The following is a 22,877-nucleotide window of genomic DNA, read 5'->3' on the forward strand; positions in this document are numbered from 1 at the left end:
AGAAAAACAGGACATACAGCCATGCTAATGATTCTCTAAAACTGCATAGGTACAACAGTACTTCCAGCTAAAATGACAATCCTAACACACGGATGTTAAACTGATGTAATGTTTTCTATCTTGGTTTAGAGTATTATCATGCTAATATTTGATACTACAAAATACAGCTCACAAAAGTAATTAGGATACAGAACAGTGTTTGGACAATACGAAACATACATGAAAACTTGAACATGCTGGGAGAGTTAGGATTCATCCTCTGAGAACCCTCCCTCCTCTACCCAACCCTGGACCAACATGGTGTACCGACATCAACATTGCCATCCATAGAACAATGCCACTCATACAATGGCTAAAAACATGTTTCAAACTGACCCAAGTGGCAGTTAAAAGGGTGTTAATTGAGTTGAGGGCGATATATCTGAATGTAAAGATGTAGAGGCTGCAGATCAATAGTTCACATTTTTCATGAATTCTGACTTTCAATTTGTTAGGGGACCCATGGATTTACACATGCTATTCTGGCACAGGCACCAAATGGTATATCACCCTGATTTACCTCCTGAGAAAGATATGGGATATATTTTTCCTCATTATGACCTAACGTTAGGGCTGAGGTGCAATGTGCATCAATACAATATCTTGTTTGTCTAAATATTGACTACTGGGCAGCTCTCTTGTAAGGTACTCTATGTGGATGTTGTGGCAAGACACTGTTGCAAAGTTGTGGTCCTTCTCACCTTGTGGCAATGATGGGCCACTCTTAACGAGCTGCCTGCCAGTCGTCCGTCAGAGCTGCAGAGCCAGCCAGCCCCCGGGCCTTGGCCTGCTGGCCCCTGAGCATACATCAGCCCTGCGACAGCACACATCACTAACACACCACTACCGTGATGTGACAGCTGAATCCATCTCCCACAAGCCCTACCTACAGCCTAAACAAATTAGAGCCCCACTGAAATTAATGCCAGCACACCAATACTAATGAGCATACGGCTGAGAGAGGGGATGAGGAAAAGAATAATAAACACACAAAATAGACGTCAGCCATATACACAAGAAGTTCCATAGGTGACAGATGAGACTGAATGAAATGCACCTGCATTTATTATGGGTGTGTCAGCCTGTGTGCAGTTATGCTTTTGACATTGTGCAAGATAGAAACCCTCGATATTTTATTAAATACATATAACTATAAATAAACAGAAACAAACAAACAACAAACCCTGCTGTTTACAACATGTCTGAGCCTTTCACCACCCGTGATTCTTTCTGTTTGACTTCACTCAGGCGATATTGCTGCATTTCTGATTATCAGCAAATTAGCTGGGAGTATATTATATCATAACCAATAGCAGATTCTTTGGTGCATGCACACAGCTTCTCAACATAACTCATGATGCTGAACAGGATGTTCACCTCACTTTAATAATTTTGAAAGCAACCTGGCATATTTAAGTAAACCAGTTGTTTTCAACACGTTAGAATTAGTTCTATAACCTATATTAATGCAAACCACATTAGGAATTATGAATAAATTAAATATAATGAAAAAAGAAACAAGACAATAAAACAATCTGCAACTGGAATTATGCAGTTTATTTGATACAGGGTTACAGGTTTTATTTGATGTTACAGGGTGGAAAAAGTTTTAAGCCAAACTTGGTGTACTTTAATCAATTTAGCTTCTGCTCAAGGCAGATGGTTCTATAATCATCTTAGCCTTAAGGAAACAGGGCCCTGAACAGTCATCACCTCTCCTCGATATTGGATCTTTAACTGACCATTTAACCCATATTAGTGTCTGAGTGTAAATGTCTCTGGACGATTACAGCAGTAACAATCCCAAATTTGTTTCAGCAGAAAGGCTGAGGCAGCTTGTGCCAAGTGTTATCTCATTGTATTTTATGCCTTCTTCTATATTTTACTGGGATTCATGTTGGCAAGTGATAGATATGATTCTTCTTCTAACTTCTAGCTTTCCATTGGATCATGGGAATCAATATTCAAGGCACTGTAAGTACTGTATTTCAGCAAAAATCGGATAATCGCTGAACAGACAAGCAATGGCCAAGAGCTCATTGCTGCCTTCACAAAATATCCCCGCAGTGATTTCTGATATAGCAGGAGAATGCCCAGCTGCTTAATCTACAGCAGCCAATGTGTGTGCAGGACTTGCCCACACACACAATGTGGGTTGAAGAAACAAGTCAGGGTAGATGACGAGTCCTTGCATAAAAGTACATTCCAGGCTTTTTCTATGCGACATTCATTGCCTACAACTGTGCCCTATGATAAGGCTGCAACACATTAAACACATAATGCATTTAAATAGCAAAATCTCTCTTTTTTTCATTTTTAAGGGGCATTCCACCACTTTCACAAGGAGTGCCACTTGTGCTTGTAATAAAAAAATGTCCACTGAGGCTATGGAGAAGATTTTTTCAAATAACTCAAATTATGTCACAGTGATGTCTTCAGTATTATCTCAGCTTGTGCCCAATTTTAGCTGAAAGTCTGCATTGCAAAGTGAAAAAGTTAAGTTTTCAAGATGTGGGCCTTTACCAGGCTGGGAGGGTATATTGAGATTCTGATTGTTAGAAATATTAGATGGATGAGCAACTACCATTTTGTCTCCAAATATATTTATCTCTGTAAGGTTTTCTTTTAGACATTTTGTAATAGATTACCTCCCTGGCAAAAGTCTCAGATTCAGGAAAAAAAAATTAGTTCTGTCAAAAAGTATTAAGACTTAAGACTGTACTTCAGCACAATGGATTTCAAATAAAACAAACACACACAATAAAAACAAAAAACAAGGTTATAGTGCCGATTTTTAGCTTGAGGGGTGTTTGGGGTTGTTCACATCTATATTGGGTGAGCAGTGTAGGACTTATTGCCCTTTTCACCCTTGGGGGATATGTATAAAAAGGGCTACATTTTTTACACAGTTCATCTGCTGTGGATGTAAACACCATCAAATCAAAGCTGAGAGTCAGCACTTTCACCTCATGGCCATTGTTTCATTTCAAATATAATGTGTTGAAGTACAGAGCAATAGAAACCATCCCAATACTCACAGACTGCACTGCAACTGAAGAAACATAACAAAATAACTGAAGCTGAATTAATGGTTGTATAATATGCTGTACAAATATTGAATTTATATGGGAAAATCGAAATGAGCATCATTAAACAAATAATGAAGCTTAGCATATGTTCAATCAGCAAGACTAAATCTTTCTCCTGGAGTTTTTCACCAAATCTGTCAGGCTGCGTTTCTTTACTCTGCTCAATTTACAAATTTCCCTTTGCCTTCTGTCATTAAAAACAACTATTGCAACTGGCAAAATTTCTCTTTTTCCAATGCCCCCTTCTAGTGTGTTCCTGAACAACTGCACTGCACCTGAAGTAAGATAGAAAAACTGATGAATTAATTTGTGAATAGCAGTACAGGGGTGGCTAAAGGCTCCGAGTCCACTGATATATTAATCCTAATGTGTTCCTAGATTGAGCACACAAAATCCCTACAATAGCATAATAAACACACAAGGCCCCTTTGAGCTCTCCAAAAGCCACTTCTGATAAGACGGAACTCTCCCTCTTTCTACACAGCCACTGGGCAAAAAAAATGAAATGAGGGCTTGCATGCACAAAGTGGCTGTGGCTTCTCAGTTTTCAAATGTTTAGATTTTTTAATTATTATTATGCTTTAGGGTTTATTGTGTTTGTCTGAACATGCATTTTTTCTTGTTATCCGTGTACTCTATTAAACTAATATAAGGAGACATTTGAATTTATCTTTAAGATTCAAATGAAATTTAAATACATGGGCTGTGCATACTTTGGCACATCTTATGTTGCTCAGATCTCATATTCGCATTAGTCAGTCTTTTCAGCTGACAGCTTACGTGTAACTGATCTCAATGATCTCAATCTCAATATATACAAGGGGAAATTCAGTTGTGTGCATTTGTCCTGGAATTTGTCCAGCAGTATCTAAAAACTCATAGAGAAATTAACTTCCAAAAGTTGCACAAGACAGAATGTGGATTACGATTAACACATTTCAAATATGTCTTTGATTGATCATTGGGCTTGGCTGATATACTACCTGGCAACTCTGAAATTACATACAGCATCAGGTGTGCAGTTAAAACTAAACAGATAGTTGTAAAAGAGTTAAAAGACAAAAAAACAATAAAACAAAAAAACAAAAAACATGAGCACTTACTGTATTGACAGTTCCTCCCCATGTACTCCCCCGGGCATTCGCAGGAATAGTTGGCAACCAAATCTGTGCAAATGCCCCCATTTTTGCATGGGTCCCTTTCGCATTCGTTAATATCTGGAAGAGAAAAAAAGGTGCATTCATTTATTTGAAGCAGACATGTAGGCAATTAGCAAGACTTCATCCTCATTACAATGCATTGGTAGGGAGCATATATTGAATTTTCTCTGTTACTTGATTCTGTCTGCCCAAAAGAATCTCCTACAAAGACACTGGTTTCTTGAAACTAATAAATCACATAGCTCCTCAGGAGACCATTAATGCTGGAATACAAGCCCAAGTTTTGAAATGTTAAGAACAATTACCTGGTGTGCTATCTTTGGAATAGAAATAATTATCATACTTTTCAATGTGAGTGCTATACACAATGTATTGCTCTGCAAACCATGCCTGCTCAGTTAAACAAAGCTACATAAAGTAAGTGCCAGTATTACTGTTTAAAACACATTAACATTCATAACAGTTATCATTTGTCTGCTATATATACATTATATACTGTAGCTGATTGATAAAATATAGTTATGTCCAATAGTGAGGTAGTCACATGGACTGGATAAATTAATGTTGAATGATAACAACAATTTGCTAGCATATTACAAGCAAGTTATATTTTAAGTACTACACAGTCAAATTGCATTTGTCAATGCAATGCAAAAGAGCAGAACAGACTGACTCAGTGTGCTAAATCACTGAATTATCATCTGCTGTACAGCCACCTTTGGTTTGTAATTGCTCTCTGAAATTTGATTCATCTAACCAATTGCAGAAAGTGACAGACCCACAACCCCAACCATCATACCATTTGCAATCTGTTCTATAGGGAAAACGTTTTTTAGTAATAATTTATTATTGGAGGGAGGAAAAGGGGAAACTTTTGAACAATTTTGAACAAGTTTCTAATGATTCAAAACTTGCTGATGGCTGCTAAAATACTTTTAATCCTCCTGAACATATCCTGAGTCGTCTGTGACTCATAGGTACATTTTGGCTTCATGAATATGTAACCAGATTTCAGATTTGGAAAGCTTAAGAAAGTGTAACATGATTAAAGTAAGTCTGTCATGGTGCTTCATCTCTCTGAGATTGTATCTATAATATCTATAATAGTCACTTGGGTACATTTGTAATATCTCAAAATATATCTTTTTTTTCTGTGAATGTCTTATGCTCTGGAGGAATACAGTCATGGTCTTCACACATAACGGTCACTGAGGTACTGTGACTGGAAGCCGTAGCATCTTTAATCTGCAGCAGAGCAGAAAACTAAAAAGTAAATAAATAAATAGAGTATAATAATAAAAGAGAGAGGCATAGATAGACAGAGAGAGAAATGAGACATGTTTAGTGATTCACCCAAAAATCCACAGGGGACCCACGAGATAACTACATTGGGTGAAAAGATGTTTGATGAAATTGAGCTGTAAAACCTTTCCGGAAAGACTATACAGGAAGTTATGCAGGTTGAACTTATGCACGTCTATTTTGTTTTCATTTATCTGGTATGCACGAGAAGATAGTGTGTCTGTCTGGACGTGTAGAATTTGTATAGAATAGATTTACAGTAAATCACTGTGTTTTTATTTCATTTCTTTGTCCATTATAAGCACATAGCCAGCACATGCAAGACAAGGCCTGCTGTGTCTCGTAATGTGACGGCGACATCCCGCTTAAGATATAGCTGATGATAGAGAAACCATGCTTTTTGTTCATCCTCTGCAACTACAGCCATTTGATGAAATACCATGAGTTATAAATCAGATGTACAGCACAAAAAGTGAACAGCAAAACACTCATCCTCTCAATGTGACACAATTTGTATATTTTACTGCAACATTCTTGGGAAGATTGAAAAAAGATTTTTTGAGCCAGCATGTCATCTCGTGGCATACAGAGCACAACAAAAGTGTAGATTTTCACAGTTGGCACTAAACACTACTTTTGAAAGACAGACTGTATCAACACACAACTATGCTGGACACAAAGTAGATACATCAGATAAAAACTGCAGGGTCCGCTCAATGTATACATTATAACAGAAAGAATTGTAACAATTTACCCAATAATTTTGCATGTCAAGTTGTGAAGATGCATTCATATGACATTTATTATGATGGGTGTTGCCTTAGTTTCCCATTTTGCCTTTGCACAAATGGTTTGTGATTGTCTTTATGTATTTCGGTATCTGTTTCCCAAGACATTTTCGAAGCCATTTAATAAAACCATTAGAGCCCCTATGTGCAGTTGTTTCACAGTCCCCATCTCCCCAAAATTACATCATGTTTGGATCTACATCGTCTACAGTCAGCTAGGGACCATGTAGTTCATTCTACGTGGTTTGCATCATGAAGACTCAACCGATATGTGACAACTGGAGAGATAATATGGACTGTGGCTCTAAAAACTGAAGCTGAATTCATGACCTTACTTACAACAACAACCTCATGGAATGTGCAATCAATATAAAGCTTACAAATTAAAAAAAAACATTAAATCTATGTTTTCTCATATATTTGGTTGAAAAATTTTCAAGACCAGGTATTTGTTATGATCTAACTCCCACCTTATGTAAGAGAGCCAGTCACTCAAGGACTCAGGGTCTGTCATTAATGGGTGGATTTGGGTGTTTTTGGGGGCGTTGCAACATTTCAAGTGCTTGCTGTAATCAGAAAGCAAAGTATACAGTAATCAGTTCTTATTGTAGGTCCCCATAGCTAATTTCAGAACTATCATGTTGCAAATGTGATTCAGAAATATGCTTTAAGCCAATCAATCCCCAATGTTTACCTGTGATATTTCTTATGCTCCTGCCTCAGCTGCAAGTGTGTTTTGATGAGTTATAGTACAGGACAATCTGATATAATTACAAATCCAAAAACAGCCAGCATGACTAATACAAGAAACTAGCCTCCTACTGGCAACACATATAGCACAGAGATGAACAAACTTCTCAGAACAAAGCATTCTGATTATGGGAGATTACTGCAATCGATTCTGTTTTAATTATCGTGTGTAGAAAATGTTAACCTGAAAAATACCAACTAGAACCAGCTTTGTGTGGAACAACAATTGCCAATCCTCCTTAAACAATTCTGCTTTTCAGTTTTTAATAGCTCTAATCCTCAAGAACCACTAATTGTTAGCAACTGTAACAACAGTAATAAAAATACCAATACCGTTTTTAATCAAGGGTACAGCATGGCCATATGAAACATCATTCATGCATTTCACAGCAGAGTAATTTGTACAGGGAATATTTGGTGTTTACTAATTGCCTTAGTGGAACATCCAAATGGAAATGTGATTTTATAGCCACTTGTGAACATTGAGATATTATGATTTCAATGCATTAGCTGAATGTAGATCCATCTGAGACTAAATGCAGTAGCATTATTGTGAATATCTTATTGCTGTAGATTTTAACTGAGCAAGCTCTTAAGTATAATATATGGAAAGTGAACAAAAGGCCCTCCATAGAGAGCATTACACCAAATGTCAAAGGAAAAAAACAGGAAACAGGAATGTACATCCATCCATCAATGCATTAGCTATACCTGCTTATCCTTAAGGGTTGCCTGAGGGGTTGGGGCCAATCCTATCTGACACTGAGCACATAGAACCAAAACATAGAACCAACACAATTCATTGTTATTTCTCCACTACAATCACGCCACTTAGATAATGAGTGCTGTTATTATTTAAGTTAATATCCTTCTTTGTTGTTGTAGGTTCAAATACAAAGGTTAGCCAAATGGGCGAGCCAGTCAAACAGCCTGGAGCACAACATACCATAGAGAGAGGAAAACACAGCTAGCCCATCTTACAATGTGCTTCCCTTTTATGAGAGGCCATTAGCCCTTGGGAGATCAGCACAGGGAAAGTGAGACTTAAAAGCGGTGTATTGCCAGTAAATCAGGTGGGAGAAAAGGGATTACTTCAGGGAATGCAGTTAATCCACCCGATAAAAAAAATTGAGAAGAGAGGTGAGGAGAAGTATGGTGAGGATGGGAGGGACAGAAACTGTGAAAGAAAGAGAGGAGAGAGGGTGAAATAAATGTACAGAGGGAAATATGTGATAGCCCAGTGGTCAGGTAAATAAAACTCTGCTTACACAACTTGTACAACACAGTTACAGGCATACATCCAAGGAGTTTCCCTCACTAGTAATAGTCAATGTCTAGTATTCTGCATTTAAATATGTCATTAAAGCCTTAAGCATTGTAAAACAACATTTTGCAACTGATGTCTTCAGCTTAATGGGAATAGTGCTATCTTGGTTATAACGATTTAACAAGCCAGTTTGAGTAAAGATTTCTACAGCGGATGGAGAAAATAAAACTACCAAGCGTACAATTGAATGCAATACAAAATACCGCTCTCCAATAACACTACTTTAGTGAAGCCTATAATGTTGATTTTTTGTTGAAACTGAGTCAACATGCTGATTCATCTGAGAGTGTATTTAGTGGCATCACATTGACTGTAATACTCTGCAACGTGTTTATGTATTTTTGTCCAGCCACTGCACAGTACTACAATTTTTATAAACTAATTGGTTGTTCTTCTAAGACATTAAGATTAATAAAAGGATTAATACCATAGACTGTGTTATCATCTTTAACATCATCATGCCTAAACCTTGCTTACAGACACAGTCTCCTAAAACGGCTATGAACCCAAAAATATATTTCTTCCGTCTCTGGTCAGACTCTCACTAAGCTCTCATCGGTCCACTGGAACGTCTCGCTCCCTGGCTTTGCTCCTCTATTGCTCTCTAAAAAGGGCCTCAGTCGGACAATAATGAGAGCAATGAACAGTGCTATGTGTCAGGAACTAACACTGGCTGTGAGTGCTAAATTGGCTATGGTGTGTCCAGAGAGCAGGAACAGGCCTGTATTGGGAGGGGTCACCTGTGCCCTCTCCCCTGGGCTGCACAGACCTCTGCAGCACCTGCACCTGCTACTGCCACACAAACACACACACCCCATTGCATCTGCTTTTCAGTTCATTTAACAGTAAAGGGATTGTGTCAAATCTTGTACAAAGGAGAGTTATTGCTGATGTAAATGTGACATAAAGATGAGGCAAAAAATGAAATGAAATGAAATGAAATTCCATTGAGTGTATTAAACCTTTTGTGCCAGTCTGAGTGATAATAATTGTGCCGTAATTGGTCTTAGGAGACACTTCAAATAAGAGGTTAGAGAAATTTCACAAACCAAAGTTAGGAAACAGATCATTTTTGCAGTCAGAAAACATGTACAATATATATTTTTTTAATATTACTTTTAAAGGGAAGAAAACGTCATTGAAAACATGAAATGCCACTTTAACCTTCAAAGTTGAGTTTGTGTTTGACAGCTAATCCAGCAGGGGCGACGAGACACAATGTAACTGTGGCTTATAGGCAGACCTGTACAAGAGACCGGTAGAGACAGTTGTCAACGTTAACCACGATGTTTAAAGTGGTACTAAAGAACAACACTATTTATCATCTAAACTGACCGCTGTTGACATTTGCAGGTAATATTTCACACTGTTCAAACTGCTACAGCCGACTAGCTGGCAGTTACATGTAGCCTGCAAAATGACGTCTGCATACACTTTTCCGTTGTGGATGTTTGTTCAACAAGCCAAGACAAGACATGTGACCATGTTTGCAGAAAAAGAGACTACAGCTAGGAAAACAGCTACATAAAAATTGTGCACAGTCTACTGTTTGGCTGACAGTCAGCTACAAAATCATACACATGATGAAACAAAGATGGTTACAGATTTATGCAAATTCAGTAAAAAACAACAATTTGTCTGGCTATATGCATGTTCTCCATCTATGCTAGCTGTGCTCCTCAAAACAGGTCAGAGGAAATTTCATTTACAGAGCTCATTTATATTAAAATAAGCATTACTTAAACATATATGCTGTAGCATAAGGAAGTCTAAACTGGCCCCAAACAACAACATAAATCAAACCAATGATTGAAACAAATGCCTGCTAATAGCTTGTAATCCTCTCATACTTGTAAAGCCCCAAAACTTAATTAGCAGAATGAAAGGTAATGTCCCAGCAGTATTGCCCCTACATCTCACCCACTTCCTTCATTAAATTACAGTCAGATGTTGGTTAAAACTGAGTTAAGCCTTCTTTTTCCTCTGCCAAGACACTGTAAGCCACACAATTGGAGGTTAGTCAAGACTTTGCTTTCATGTGGAGATGTCTCATCGTGTTACATCTCTGCATCTGGACTCAGTTTAGCCCTCATGCATATTTTCCCCTGGGGAAGTTTCATCTTATCTTATCTGTTTTTATGTCACCGAGCCAGTGGACCCACAAATGTTTGGAAAGCAAGTTGATCCTCTTGACCTCTCTATCGAGACAAGAAGCAGTGGTTTGACCTCTGTGGTCAGTGATCGACAGGAATGAAGTGGACAACCGGTTGTTTATGCCTGCCACATAATTAACCCTTGACCTTGAACACTCGTACTTCCTTGGAGGTAATCATCCTTTTTTTTCCTTCTTTATAGCGGTTAGGGATTCCCATAGGACAGGCTGCCTGCTGAAGCCCTGTGATTCATGGTGGTACTGCAGATGTTGGATTTGATACTGAAAAAAGATTGCAATCCGAGGTCAAATAGAATGAATTCATCAGGGGAAAAAATTAAAAACACAGTCAGTGATTTACATTAATTGGATGCTAGTCTGTAGAGAAAGAATGTATATCATTTGCTTATAAGCTCTTTGAAAAAGCACTTTATTAAGGAAGTTATGAGAACAAAGATTTATGAGAATTTCACATCTGAGGATAAAGATCATTTTGATATATTTATGTGGGGGTCCACCTCAAGGACATAATACACAACACTAGCTTTAGGCTTATACATGTGTTATAGGCGTATAGTACTTATTCAACAACACATGGTTTTATTCCACCCAGACCACCATGACACATCTAAGGGAGAATAACATGACATATGAATGTTTTTCATGCTTTAAAATAGCATGAAAACAGCACAGTATCTTCTGCTGCCCATGACATGTTGAACATGACAATACAGTGTTAACACTATGGGAACAATATAAACACATGTTCAGCCAGTAATAGAGTTGCAGTTCTGATAAGAGCAGCGTGTCTTGTGCTGTCCTGTCTTCTATTCCCTCTGTGATTACTGTGCTCATCTATTATGTGATGCAATCCTTACGGTTATTTATTTCTTTTGTGAATATTACTTTTCCCGCACTCATTTTTGTCAGTTCTGATGTAACACAGCACCCGCTCGAAAGAGGTGGAGATAAAAGAGCCACCTGCTCACATCTCAGCAGGAAAGAGGACACCTCAGTAGGCTGTATGCACAGAGTAAGAGCTTTATTATCAGTAAAAGTCAAATACGTGCAATGTTTTTCCACCATACACTGTAGATGCAATACAGATACATACATACATATAGTACATATCTCTAAGTATCTCTATGAAATAGCTTATTGCTTGCCTATGTGAGTTCTAGTCTGGACAGTTCTATAATGCTACTGTACTTCAAGAGATACTGACATGTCCTCAGAGCTGCATCTTTGTATATGGGCGATCAGCCTTGGATGTTGTGTTTGACAGGTCCTGGTGCAGTGAAATGTGTCTAGTCCACACTACACAAAGGCCAAGACAAGGCCTGTCTCTCCAGGTTGAGTCAGAGATAGAGGATGGAACATGGAAGTGCCTGTCTCCACTGTCAATCTATCCTGTCAATCTATCCTTGCCTTACCCATACCACTGAAGTGACTATCACCACATAAGACAGGATTCCTATCCAGAGTCTGATGAAGTCACACAACCAGTTGGAATAGAGATTTATATATACTTGAAATGTGTTTTCACAGTGATATGTCTCAACTGTGGTCATACTAGGCTCAGCATGAGTATTGATTTCATTGATTAACTTTTCAGAAATCTCATATGAAGGTTTTTTTTACAGTGGTACATGCTGCATGTTTTAAGGGATATGATGATGTTGTGAATTCAGGATTAAGAATAGTGCATTCCAAAGGCTCCCTTTTTGAAGTGGGATTAGTCCGCTGAGAAGTTATTCACAGCAGCACTCCAGAAGCCCTTGAAAAGGTATCTTAGGATGCATTGCAGAGAGGTTCTGAGAAGCAAAACACTCATCATTTCGAAGACATGCAGACCGGGGGGCTCCTCCGAAGCTGGGGTGTACAGAATGTGAAGAGCCCTCAGCTCGGAGACAGAATGACACTCGGAGGAAAGCCTTAAGTGTCATTTTAAGCTTACAGATGGAGCCTCCACAGCAGGTATGTGAGGGGAATACTGAACTACCTCGGAACAACAGTGTGATCACTTTCTAGAATGTTTAAGAGACACTTAAATAAGATGCAGATAGAAAGTGGAGGGAGGTGATGGCCAAAAAGCACGAATAATAAGGATAAAAAGAGACGTTGGCTCTTACAATACCACAATATTTGAGTATACGATGTGTTAACAGCATTTGCTAATGAGGACTAAACATAAACTACAGCTGAGTGTGATGAGGATGCTATTACCTTTGCGAGTATTAAATGTCCAGTGTGTAATATTTAGGAGGAACTATCGGAAGAAACGGAATAGGTATGTTTTCATTACCTTAGAATAAGACGATTTTTTTTTGTCTGTCATGTTGGACCACCATGTTTATAAAGTAGCACAGAATAGACCAATCAAACACTGGCTCTAGATAGGGTCTTTCACATTTTTTGCAGCCATTGTAGTTTCTCTACGCTTGGAAGGCTGAGCTGTATTCAGATGGTTGCACTGCTAGTTGCCACTGAATCCTACACATTGGTCCAGAAGTCTTAAAAAATGACAGAAAAAGGACATTTTGACCAGTTGATGGCCCAAGATAAAAGGTTTGAATCAAATTATTACAATTCATCCTCTCAAGAACATAAATGTGTGTGAAGTTCTCAGAAATCCTCCAATAGTTGTCAGAAATGTCATTCTGAACCACAAATGTCAACATTGTGGTGGTGCTGGAGGAAAGTTAAGGGATGGATTGCCATTCAGTTTTTGAATGGCAATCCATCCCTTAACTTTTCCTTAACTTTTTCCTTAACTTTTACTTTTCCATCCAAAATTCATCGAGCTATTTCAGTCTATACTGAGACGGTGGTTCAACAGACTTACACTGGCAAAAATATTCAATCAAATAAAAGAAACAAGATCATGTTAAAGATAAGAACACCTAGGCTTGACATAGTACTGTAGACATAAAGGATCTAATATGTTTAGTTTAAAATATAATATTTGAAGAAAGAGTTAAAAATCGTATTCATCAAAAAAAGAGTTTTGATAAGGGTCAGATTCTGAATGGCTTATGCAGACTTTAATATTTATAGTGCTGCCAGATTAAGATACTTCAGTGGTTTCAACAGAGCGTAATTTCACACCAATTTTATTAATTCATTTCCTTGCTGACCTTCTCTCTGAACTCCTCATTCCTGTATCTAATGAACACAAGAGGAGAATCCATGAATGCTTTGGTAAAAAAGTATAATGATCCCCATAATGGCTATCCACATATCTACTGTCTATAATGTATATCATATTTAATCTTAAATCAAAGGTGGAATCAGTTAATATCTCTCTGTCAGGCACCAAAACTCCTTTGTTATGGTTTACAACCTTCTCATGACCACCAACCTTAATCTCTTTTTTCAGTCACATTGAACAAACCCAGCCTGTAGTAAAACAACACTGATACTAATTTGGCCACACACTGACCATCCTGAATTAATGCAGCTCTGTGAAGTCAAGCTGAACATTTATCAGTGTTCTGTTTTAGCTTGCAGTGCCAGCCAAAAGCCCTGGGCAGGACTGAGTCTAACTCTTTTCCACCACCTGGGATTTGGAAATGCATCTCTATTTATGCTTTGGCCATCTGCCAACAGGTCCATCCTTACTACAGAAGCGAGGAGGTGACAGCGCAGCTCAAGTGTCCGAGGGGGCCTTACACAATTAGGCCCTGGTAACAGCTCGTTCCCTACAACCCCTCCACAGGAAGGATAAACCAGGTGAATGGGTGCTCAGGGACTGGGGAAAAAGGGAGGGGTTGGAGGGACACTAAAATTGAGCAAATACATCCAGGCTCTTTTCTGGCAATTCCCATCTCATTATTTTCTTGCTGTTTTTCTTCATAACATTCAAAGTAATGCTTTTGTTCCTCGCCATTTTCTCTTTTAATCTGAGCAAACAGTGCTAGTACAATCCAGGCTCTCAAAAAACCTCAAACAAAACCACTCCGGAAGCACTTTGATACATTCATACTCTTTAAAAAGTGCTGGCCTTTCCCTAGAATACTATGTTTTGCTAACAAGACTACACTTCAAGCCAGCGGCCCCGACCATATTATATAGTGCCAACTTCCTGAAGGCATTATGTGCCATTATATTTGGTTTTAACAGCAAAGTTGCATTGTGGAAAAAACTGTGTCACCTGTGATTTTGCTAGCAAGGCATCACCTTGCCAAAGAAGAAAGGTCATCTTACTAAAAATATGTGTCTACAGCAGTTTTTATTTGGCAGGATTTGCAGAACCCAGTGCTTACTGGAGAAATATGGAAAAGGTGACATATTTACTTTTATATTATCAATGGAGAGTCGGAACACGGACAGATGAGGGTGTGAGAACATGCATAAGGCTAACACTGGCGAGATCAGGGCCAAGCACAGACAGATCCTGATAAATAGTGTCTGGTGCCATTCTTTGTATTCAATAAAGGTGAGGAAAAAAGGTCAGTTTTGATCTGTCAAGCTAAAGGCTCCATCTAGGAGGCTAAATAAAATATCTCTGTCAGTGGCGCAGAAAAAGTGTCTCTAAACACCTTGATTCTAGCTTGTTTCCCCAGCTTGTTATCCAAAATGCCCTCTGACAGAGACGTGATAGGGTCAGCTCCTCCTGGGATGGAGAATGGGGCAGCAGGACACCCAAGAAAATAGACATTTGAAGTACAACACTGATCTTTGACCAGGTCTCCTTTGCTTTGTGGATTCATGTAGACATAAACACACAAAGAAGCTGCACACATATACTGAAAGCAAGCAAAAACTATACATAGCCAAGGTGACAAGAAATATGAATAATAATAACATACACTTATAATGTTATTATAACACTACTTTACCTTACTGTTAACTGTATTGTAGGTGGGCTTGTTCTAAGTAGGTCTATGGTTTAATAAACCGCAACATTCAGTCTATTGAACCATGGGAGTGTTCTTACTATTAATGCCTCTTATTAAGAGCAAATATAAAAGACATATAAGTTAGAAATGTGGGCCTGTTTCTTTGCACCTGTGGACCCAGTAAAGGGTCATGGCAAGTTTACTTAGTATCACTGCAAGATCTATTTTTTCACCCACCTACATATACATCTATAGGTATAGAGGCCATCTGAGACACACTGCAAGGAGACACAAACAGTGTTGTCCTTAAGTAGCATAAAATAACTTGAAAGAAAACATTGCAAGACGCAAAGCATGACTCTAAGTGAAGAGGCTACACAGTGCAACCTAACAGGAAAAGGTAGATGCTCATCCCTTGTCTGGAATATCTACTGTCGGAAAACACCAGGCACATACTCCCCAAAGTAGTTGCCTGCAGCTACATTAAGAAAGTGGCAATGACGCATATCTTGGTAAGCGTGGCACAACACCACAATGCCTATGATGCCACTATGCCGCAGGTAAACAAAACAAATTCTTTCTCGCTTCTTGTGTGAGACTGACTGATCAAAATCACAATGACATCACCAAAATCAGTGACAAGGGGAATTATTCATGCTAGACAAGCTAAAAACAACCAAGTCATTCTTCCCTTCATTCATTCTTTTCCAAATATACAGATGAGCGCTGTGTGCACAAAGTAAAGGTGAATGCTACTGTTAAAATATCACACGAGCGGTGTTAAAGCTGTTTTAGATGCTGATCTCTATTTATTCACACAGATGAAAAAAATAAACATAAAAGTCATCTGTAAGGCCTGATTTACTGACCAGATTATGATTGAACCACTACATAAAGAGGTGCTGTGCTGTTTCCCTTCGAGTGATACACAGTGCTTTGAACAAGGATAGACCAAATGCGCAGTGAGCTAAAACAACAGGACTTCTGGCCCACAAGCATATTCATCTTTCCATTTTGATCTGCAGAGACTCCTGCAAGACAGAAAGCGAGTGTGTGGACACACTCTGTCTCTCCATGAGTAGTTGATCATTGGCGTCTGACGGTTTGGCTGCGTGATTGTGGTCTTCTTTGGATGTTTGGTGGACTATGGACCCTTCCCCCAGGATTCTCTACTCTCATCTCTTCCTGTAAATGCTGCTTTCTAGCCACAGACTGAGAGCAGTGGGTGGGCTGTGGGATTGTGAATGTAATGTTGAGAGGGTGTCTGGAAATGGCTGTGTCCTCCACACAGCTCTACATCACAGTAATGGAGCAGTGGGGAGAGCCTTGAGGCAGCCAGTGTTCACAAAGGTTCTAAGGCCACTTCAGGTAGTGGGGCACATTTTTTTGTATCTGTGATACAATGACGACCTTGGGAAACTCTAGTAGGAGTGAATCTGTATTCACAAGATAAACAATGTGAGATTTTTGAAGAAATTCACAAAATATGACAAGAAAAAAAAAGGAGAAAAGAAAAATAAATTAGACACTCTTACGTGAATAACCTAAATAAAGGCGATGACATGGTGCTGCACTGATACTGCTACTACAGACTGTTTGCAATAATGCAACACAATCACCAGCCATGTGTTTGTGACCCAAGAAGAAGAAAAGAGGAGCAGAAGTCCTACATTTTAGAATAGGTATAAATTATTCTGAGAAAACAAACTAGTGTTAAAAGTTGTTCATGCTAATTTATGCGTATAAAAATAAAACTGATGTCCAGATTAGCATAATTTCAGTAAAACTTTCCAGCTCTTGTAAGCCAGAGGCTGTTAAGACGAGACAGATTTATACCTACAAGAACAGACCTCAGGCACTATGACTAAACTGATGTCTCTGTTTATTTTGAAAATTGGTTCACTTTCTGTGGACAAAGTGCTCCTTCCGCCTGTTTACCATTGGGAAAGTTTTTCTTTAACAAACTTTTCCACTAACTTAAAGTTGTACTTAAATCAATCTTAATCCAGTTAGCTAAGCCTGCCCCGAAAAAGTAATTCTTTTAAAATTCAAAGTGAAAATCCGCCCTAAAAGAAAATTCAGCTATACTGCTCATGTGATCTAAGACAGTTATTGGATTTCTGCACATGAACAACTTCCCCCTGGAGTTATAAACAAAAAAGCAAGCACTTTGCAGAGCTTCACCACTGAGATGAATAGCAGGCTGATTTTGTGGACACGGTGGCAATTTGCAAGATCATTTGTTGGAAATATGGGTCCATTTTCTTCTTCAGAACTGTTATCATTTCTACAAAATAACAATGAACAGAAGGGGCAAACAAACACAAATTTAGTCCACATGTTTGGGACTCTGTACTGTCAGAGGAGTGGCTCCAGGAGTGATGGTGCAAACACTGATGAGGTGGAAACATATTTATAGGTCTGGCAAAAAACTGATCTGTATACAATACATGCTCAAAGATATTTAACCATTTAATAGCTTTGATTTTATTGATATCAGTATATCCATGTTTAAAGCATGTATGCATACTGCTCTTTATTTTATTATCTATAATTTGTTAAAATTCCTATTGCTAAATGAAAGAGCATGGGATTTTAAGGCCTGGTGAGATGCCTTTAGCTTTTAGGAAAAGAAGAAGGAAATTTCCATGCTTCATCGTGATATTTGCTGGAGTGACTTTAACAGTGCAGCCTCACAGTTAGAAGGAGATAACAACTGCCTCAATCATGTTGAGAGGGAGGAGAAAAACCACAAGCCCACCTATCTCTCTCCACCCCACCCGCTGTCCTCTCTCAGTGGCCTCCATGGGAGGAGAGGAAGAAATGCCGACTAACACCTCCTGTGAGGCAGTGGCAGGTTTGAGAAGGGCAAGTCATTTTTCGCTTGAAGAGATGCTGGTAACCACTCGGAGGTGTGCTAGTAAAGTGAAGTGGTGGGTGTTCACAGGGGAGAAGGGGGTGCTGGGAGAAACTGCCTACCTCTACCTTGTGCCTGACAAATAGAGTCTATTGCTGTAGTCAAATGTTTACAGGTTAAGATGTACATAACCACTTTCCTTTTGATACTACTCATGTTGCCTCAGGCTGTGGTGCTATTGTCTATGCTATCATCTTGCTCTTAAGCAGTAAATTGAACACAACAAAGAGATGAAGACAGAAAATAAGTCCGATCTCTATTTCTCTTGCTCACTATCCATAAAAATCCATGTGAAGGCGTGGAGTCAGAGGGCCCGGTGAAACATTAGAGAGGGGGAAAAAAATAATAAAAAAGAAATATAAGCACCACTGGATATCTCCTTACAAACTGCAAAACACACACAATAGGGTAGTAATGCAGTAGTAGTACCAAAGAGTAAGCACCGACCATGTCCTTATGGAGTCTCTTTTTTTCTCTTGAGCTGATGAAAGGCAGTTTGTGATCTGTCCCAGGTGAATTGACTAACAGTAATGGCTCCTTGCGGCCTTACATCGGGCTGCAGCCATAAACACTGGCTGATTATTCTGTGGCAAGAAGCTGTGGAGGCAGCAGGGCTAATACAGCATGATAGCAACTGTCAATACATGAGCTAACACAGGGCCAAACATAAAATCTCACACATCCTACATTTAGCTCCAATCAATCCTGCCCTGCTTGTGTTTCAGAGAGAAAGGCAAAGATGTGTATTGATCAAAGAGCAAGATGGAATCTGCTCAAAGGATCTGCAGGACTCAGAAGGATGGAAAGAGACAGATAGAGATAGAACTTGAACAACAACAGTCATTTAAGAAACAATATAGCCAAATTAACTTGGTAGTTGTTGTTTTTTATAGTGCCTGTATATATGTTTCTGCAAGAATAAAAACCAGCCCGAACACATCGACTCATATTTTTAGGAAACAGTTTCTCTCTTAGCTTTAATTTTGTCTGTGATTTGCAGTGAGCTCATAGACATTATAATAAATAGTCGACAGAGCCACCATGATGTCACTCACTGTTTCATGGAATAAACCTCTTGTATGCCATATTGGCCATTGCCATCTTGGTTTTTGGAGCCAGAAGTGACCATATTCGGATGAGATTGTAGAGCTAGGGACGAGTGAGGGGTGGTCGCCATGGTAGTGACTTGTCAATCACAAGGTAGCCACATCCTAAAGTATAGGCTACTCTGCTTTACTCTAATTGGGAACGTAATATACAAAATGAATATCATGCTGATTTTAAAGATTTAAAACTAGTGATTGTGACTATAAACCCATTAGAAAACTATTTACTGATAAAATAAATCAAGTGAAATTGGGCCATGTTTTCAAGTTTGCATACAATCAGACTTCTTTTTGCAACCAGTGGAGTCCATTTTTTGGATTAGAACGAATGCAGGTTTAAGGCGCTCCTGCACTGGCCTGACCTTTCAGACCTTCAAACCACTTATTTTAATATATTTGAGTGACCTCCACATACAGTATCAGTGAGTAAGTATAAAGAAATAAGACAAAACCAACATCTTTCAAAGAGAGTTAAGGAAAAGGAGCCACAGGAATCAGGAATGTGATCAAGTTTCACTACACACAAAGAAGAGTGTGACATTCTTCCTCTGATCTGCCTACTTTCCAAGCTATGACTTAGTATTACTGCGTCAATTATAACCTCACCAGGAGGTGTGCTTGTTACACAAGACCGTTTGTGGGGAGACATTATGGCAAATATCTCTGCAGAAAAATAAACACTTCAGTAGAAATCCGAACAGTTTATAGCTCATTTGTCCTTGATAGACTGAGAATGCATGCCCTAAAAATGAGCTGAGGCAATCAGTCCCAATCTCCACACTGTGACAGTTCATTACAATGTTTGGCTTCTTGCCCAATCACATGGCACTCATTCTCTCAGGGACATGACGCCACACTATCGAAAGATGAATGACTTAGTGGTAATAAGGGCTTTCAGAACAAAAGCAGTGACACTAACCTCAAATTAACCCTGTTTTTTTCTCTGGTGGTTGAGACTTTAGACTTGGTAAAGCTGATTTCCAACTGTTTTGCCTGACTACCATTTCAAAAGCTAAACCTTAAATCAGTTCTACGGGATCAAAACTCAAAACTCAAATTAATTTGACTGACAAACTTATGAGTTGAGTTTTGAGTTTTCGGGGGCAGCCCTAAAAGACTTAATCTACTAAAATCCATAAACAAGATACTATTAGATTGAGTTGCATAAAAGTGGCTGACTGAAATCAAACTTATGAAACTTTCTCTTTGACGCCTGCTGTGACTTCACACTGCCATCACATTCAGCTGTGATTGTCTGACGTCTGCTCTGAATATGGAAATCTCAACACCTCAGGTTGACTCACTGATGGCTGTAAAAAAAAATAACAACAGCATCGAGTACATACAGTACGGTGTCTGCCCATCAAAAAAGTCTGAAATAGCTTGTACTTATCCTAGCTCCCCATGTGTGACATCATTGCTGGCTGTGCTTCATAAAACTGGTCTAACAAGCAGGATATGTAGCGCATGTATTTAGGATAACGTTCAAAGGTGTGAAATTGGATTTTGCTCCAACGGAGCAAGGAGATAGTAAGAGCAACAGTAAAAATCTAGGGCTGGCCTACACATTTATATTATGTTACATCTGTATAATGCACAGTATATAGAAATCCAAACACTGATCCGGGCCAATACTGATTTAAAACACTGGATTACTAGATAGCACGAGGTAAAAAGGTAATCCTACAATCCTGAAGCAATCTTTAAAAAACCCATCCGGAAATACTGTACATCCTGAGTTTGTCTGATCTTAGTCTGATTTGGTTTAATATTTCACAATAAAGCAGCAGGTATCCATTCTGTTGCAACAGCTGCCAGCTTTTTAACAAGGAGACTAATGAATGTATTGATGAATTCATAGTATCGACAAATACTAGCTTGAAGTGTCATCAGCAGTGAAAGGGGGCACATCAATATCTACCCATTAAAGTGGTTGATATTCATTAAAATAACACACACATTAAGACAGGTTGTTCAGCAAGATTAAAACGCCCCATGTTTTTGTGTTGTTTCTTGTATCCTACAGAACTCCCAGCCAACATCTTTTTTCTAATTTTTATCCTTTTCATTAAGCTTGTCATCCATTAAAAGCCAACGCCATACCATAACAAAGCCCGCTAAGCTGTCATTCTAAAGGGACAATTATTTATATGCCTTTATCATTTAATTGCAGGAATTATTCAGACGCTAGATTTGATTATAAATGTCTTCAGATACAAAACTGTTTCTCTCTTTCCCCCTCTCTCACTGTCACCCACTCTCTTCCATTCAACTGTAATGACCGTGAGGGAAATTGGCAGACATTAATGTGTATTCAGCCCATATCAAATCAGTTTCTCACCACCCTAAGGGCTTAATAGGAAACAATAACTGAATTATGACATGAATGCTAGCCAATTGCTCACGACTCTGGCTGGAAACAAACACAATGAAACACCGTTGATATAGTGACTCGCTCCATTTCCTTTTATGTTTTGTGCATTTTCATAAAATAGAAAAAAGAAAATGATATGAAAACAAATGACTGACACCAACTGTCCCAAAATGAGAGCCCATTTCTTCTTTTCAGTTTACCTCTGAAGTGCTGTCTTTGTTTGACCTTGGTGTGGTAGGATTATCAGGCAGATATAAATGTAAGTATTGGCTATCATCTCTCTTTCTTTCTGTGTCAATCCTTCTGTCTCTCTCAGACCAATAATGGGCCGTCTCACGACACAGTTTGCACCGTGATACATTAAATCCATTACTTACAAGCACACCTGCGATGAAGGACAACTGTGTTGTGTGGGCTAACGCAATGCTCTGCCAGGCACACACACACAGACAGCCTCAGGACTTGGCCTATATATCATTCTGCAGGATTTAGCTAGATTTAGCACTTACAGACAAAAGCTACTTGCTGTCTCCAAATCCTGGGATGTATTCAAAATGCAAAAGTTTTAAGTCAAGATATCAGTAGGTTGGATGCTATACTTTTTCTACAGCCGGCTAGCTGATTTTGATTGCATCTCTTATATGACATTTTCTTTTTTAAATACACATAAACTAGGTTTCACTTCCTGACATTAAATAACATATTTCCTAATAAGTCGTGCTGCGAGTAATACTGACACAAGAAAGCCACTATTTAATCTTTTCTGTGAAATTGGTTGAGAACAGTGACTACTGTTGAGAATATTTAAGTGAAACAGAAAAAAAGAAAGAAAAGTAACTTTACTTTTTGAAATGTCAAAACAGCTTACTCCTGCTGCTCCTTGTTGTTTCCGTGAACAGTTATCAAACAGCTCAGTTATTTGTTGTGGAATTTTTGAGAGAAAGGCTGGAGAAAGCTTACAATAAAAGGAAGTTTCTGTTGTTTTAAGAAAAGCAATGTTGCTGATTTTCCATTACTTTGCTTTATTTCTTT

At 38.7% G+C, this 22,877-nt stretch overlaps 1 protein-coding gene across 2 annotated transcripts in view; it reads right to left on the reverse strand.

The window, feature by feature from the left end:
* The window catches only part of edil3a (EGF-like repeats and discoidin I-like domains 3a), a 105,483-nt gene that overhangs the window by 44,322 nt on the left and 38,284 nt on the right, over positions 1–22,877 (reverse strand). For both annotated transcript variants that reach the window (XM_051423770.1, XM_051423769.1), the window contains exon 4: positions 4,232–4,345. In XM_051423770.1, coding sequence (XP_051279730.1) covers positions 4,232–4,345 — 114 coding nt within the window. The remainder of the gene's footprint in view (positions 1–4,231; positions 4,346–22,877) is intronic.

The sequence above is a fragment of the Dicentrarchus labrax genome, unplaced genomic scaffold, assembly GCF_905237075.1.
Source record: "Dicentrarchus labrax unplaced genomic scaffold, dlabrax2021, whole genome shotgun sequence".
Lineage (NCBI taxonomy): Eukaryota > Metazoa > Chordata > Actinopteri > Moronidae > Dicentrarchus > Dicentrarchus labrax.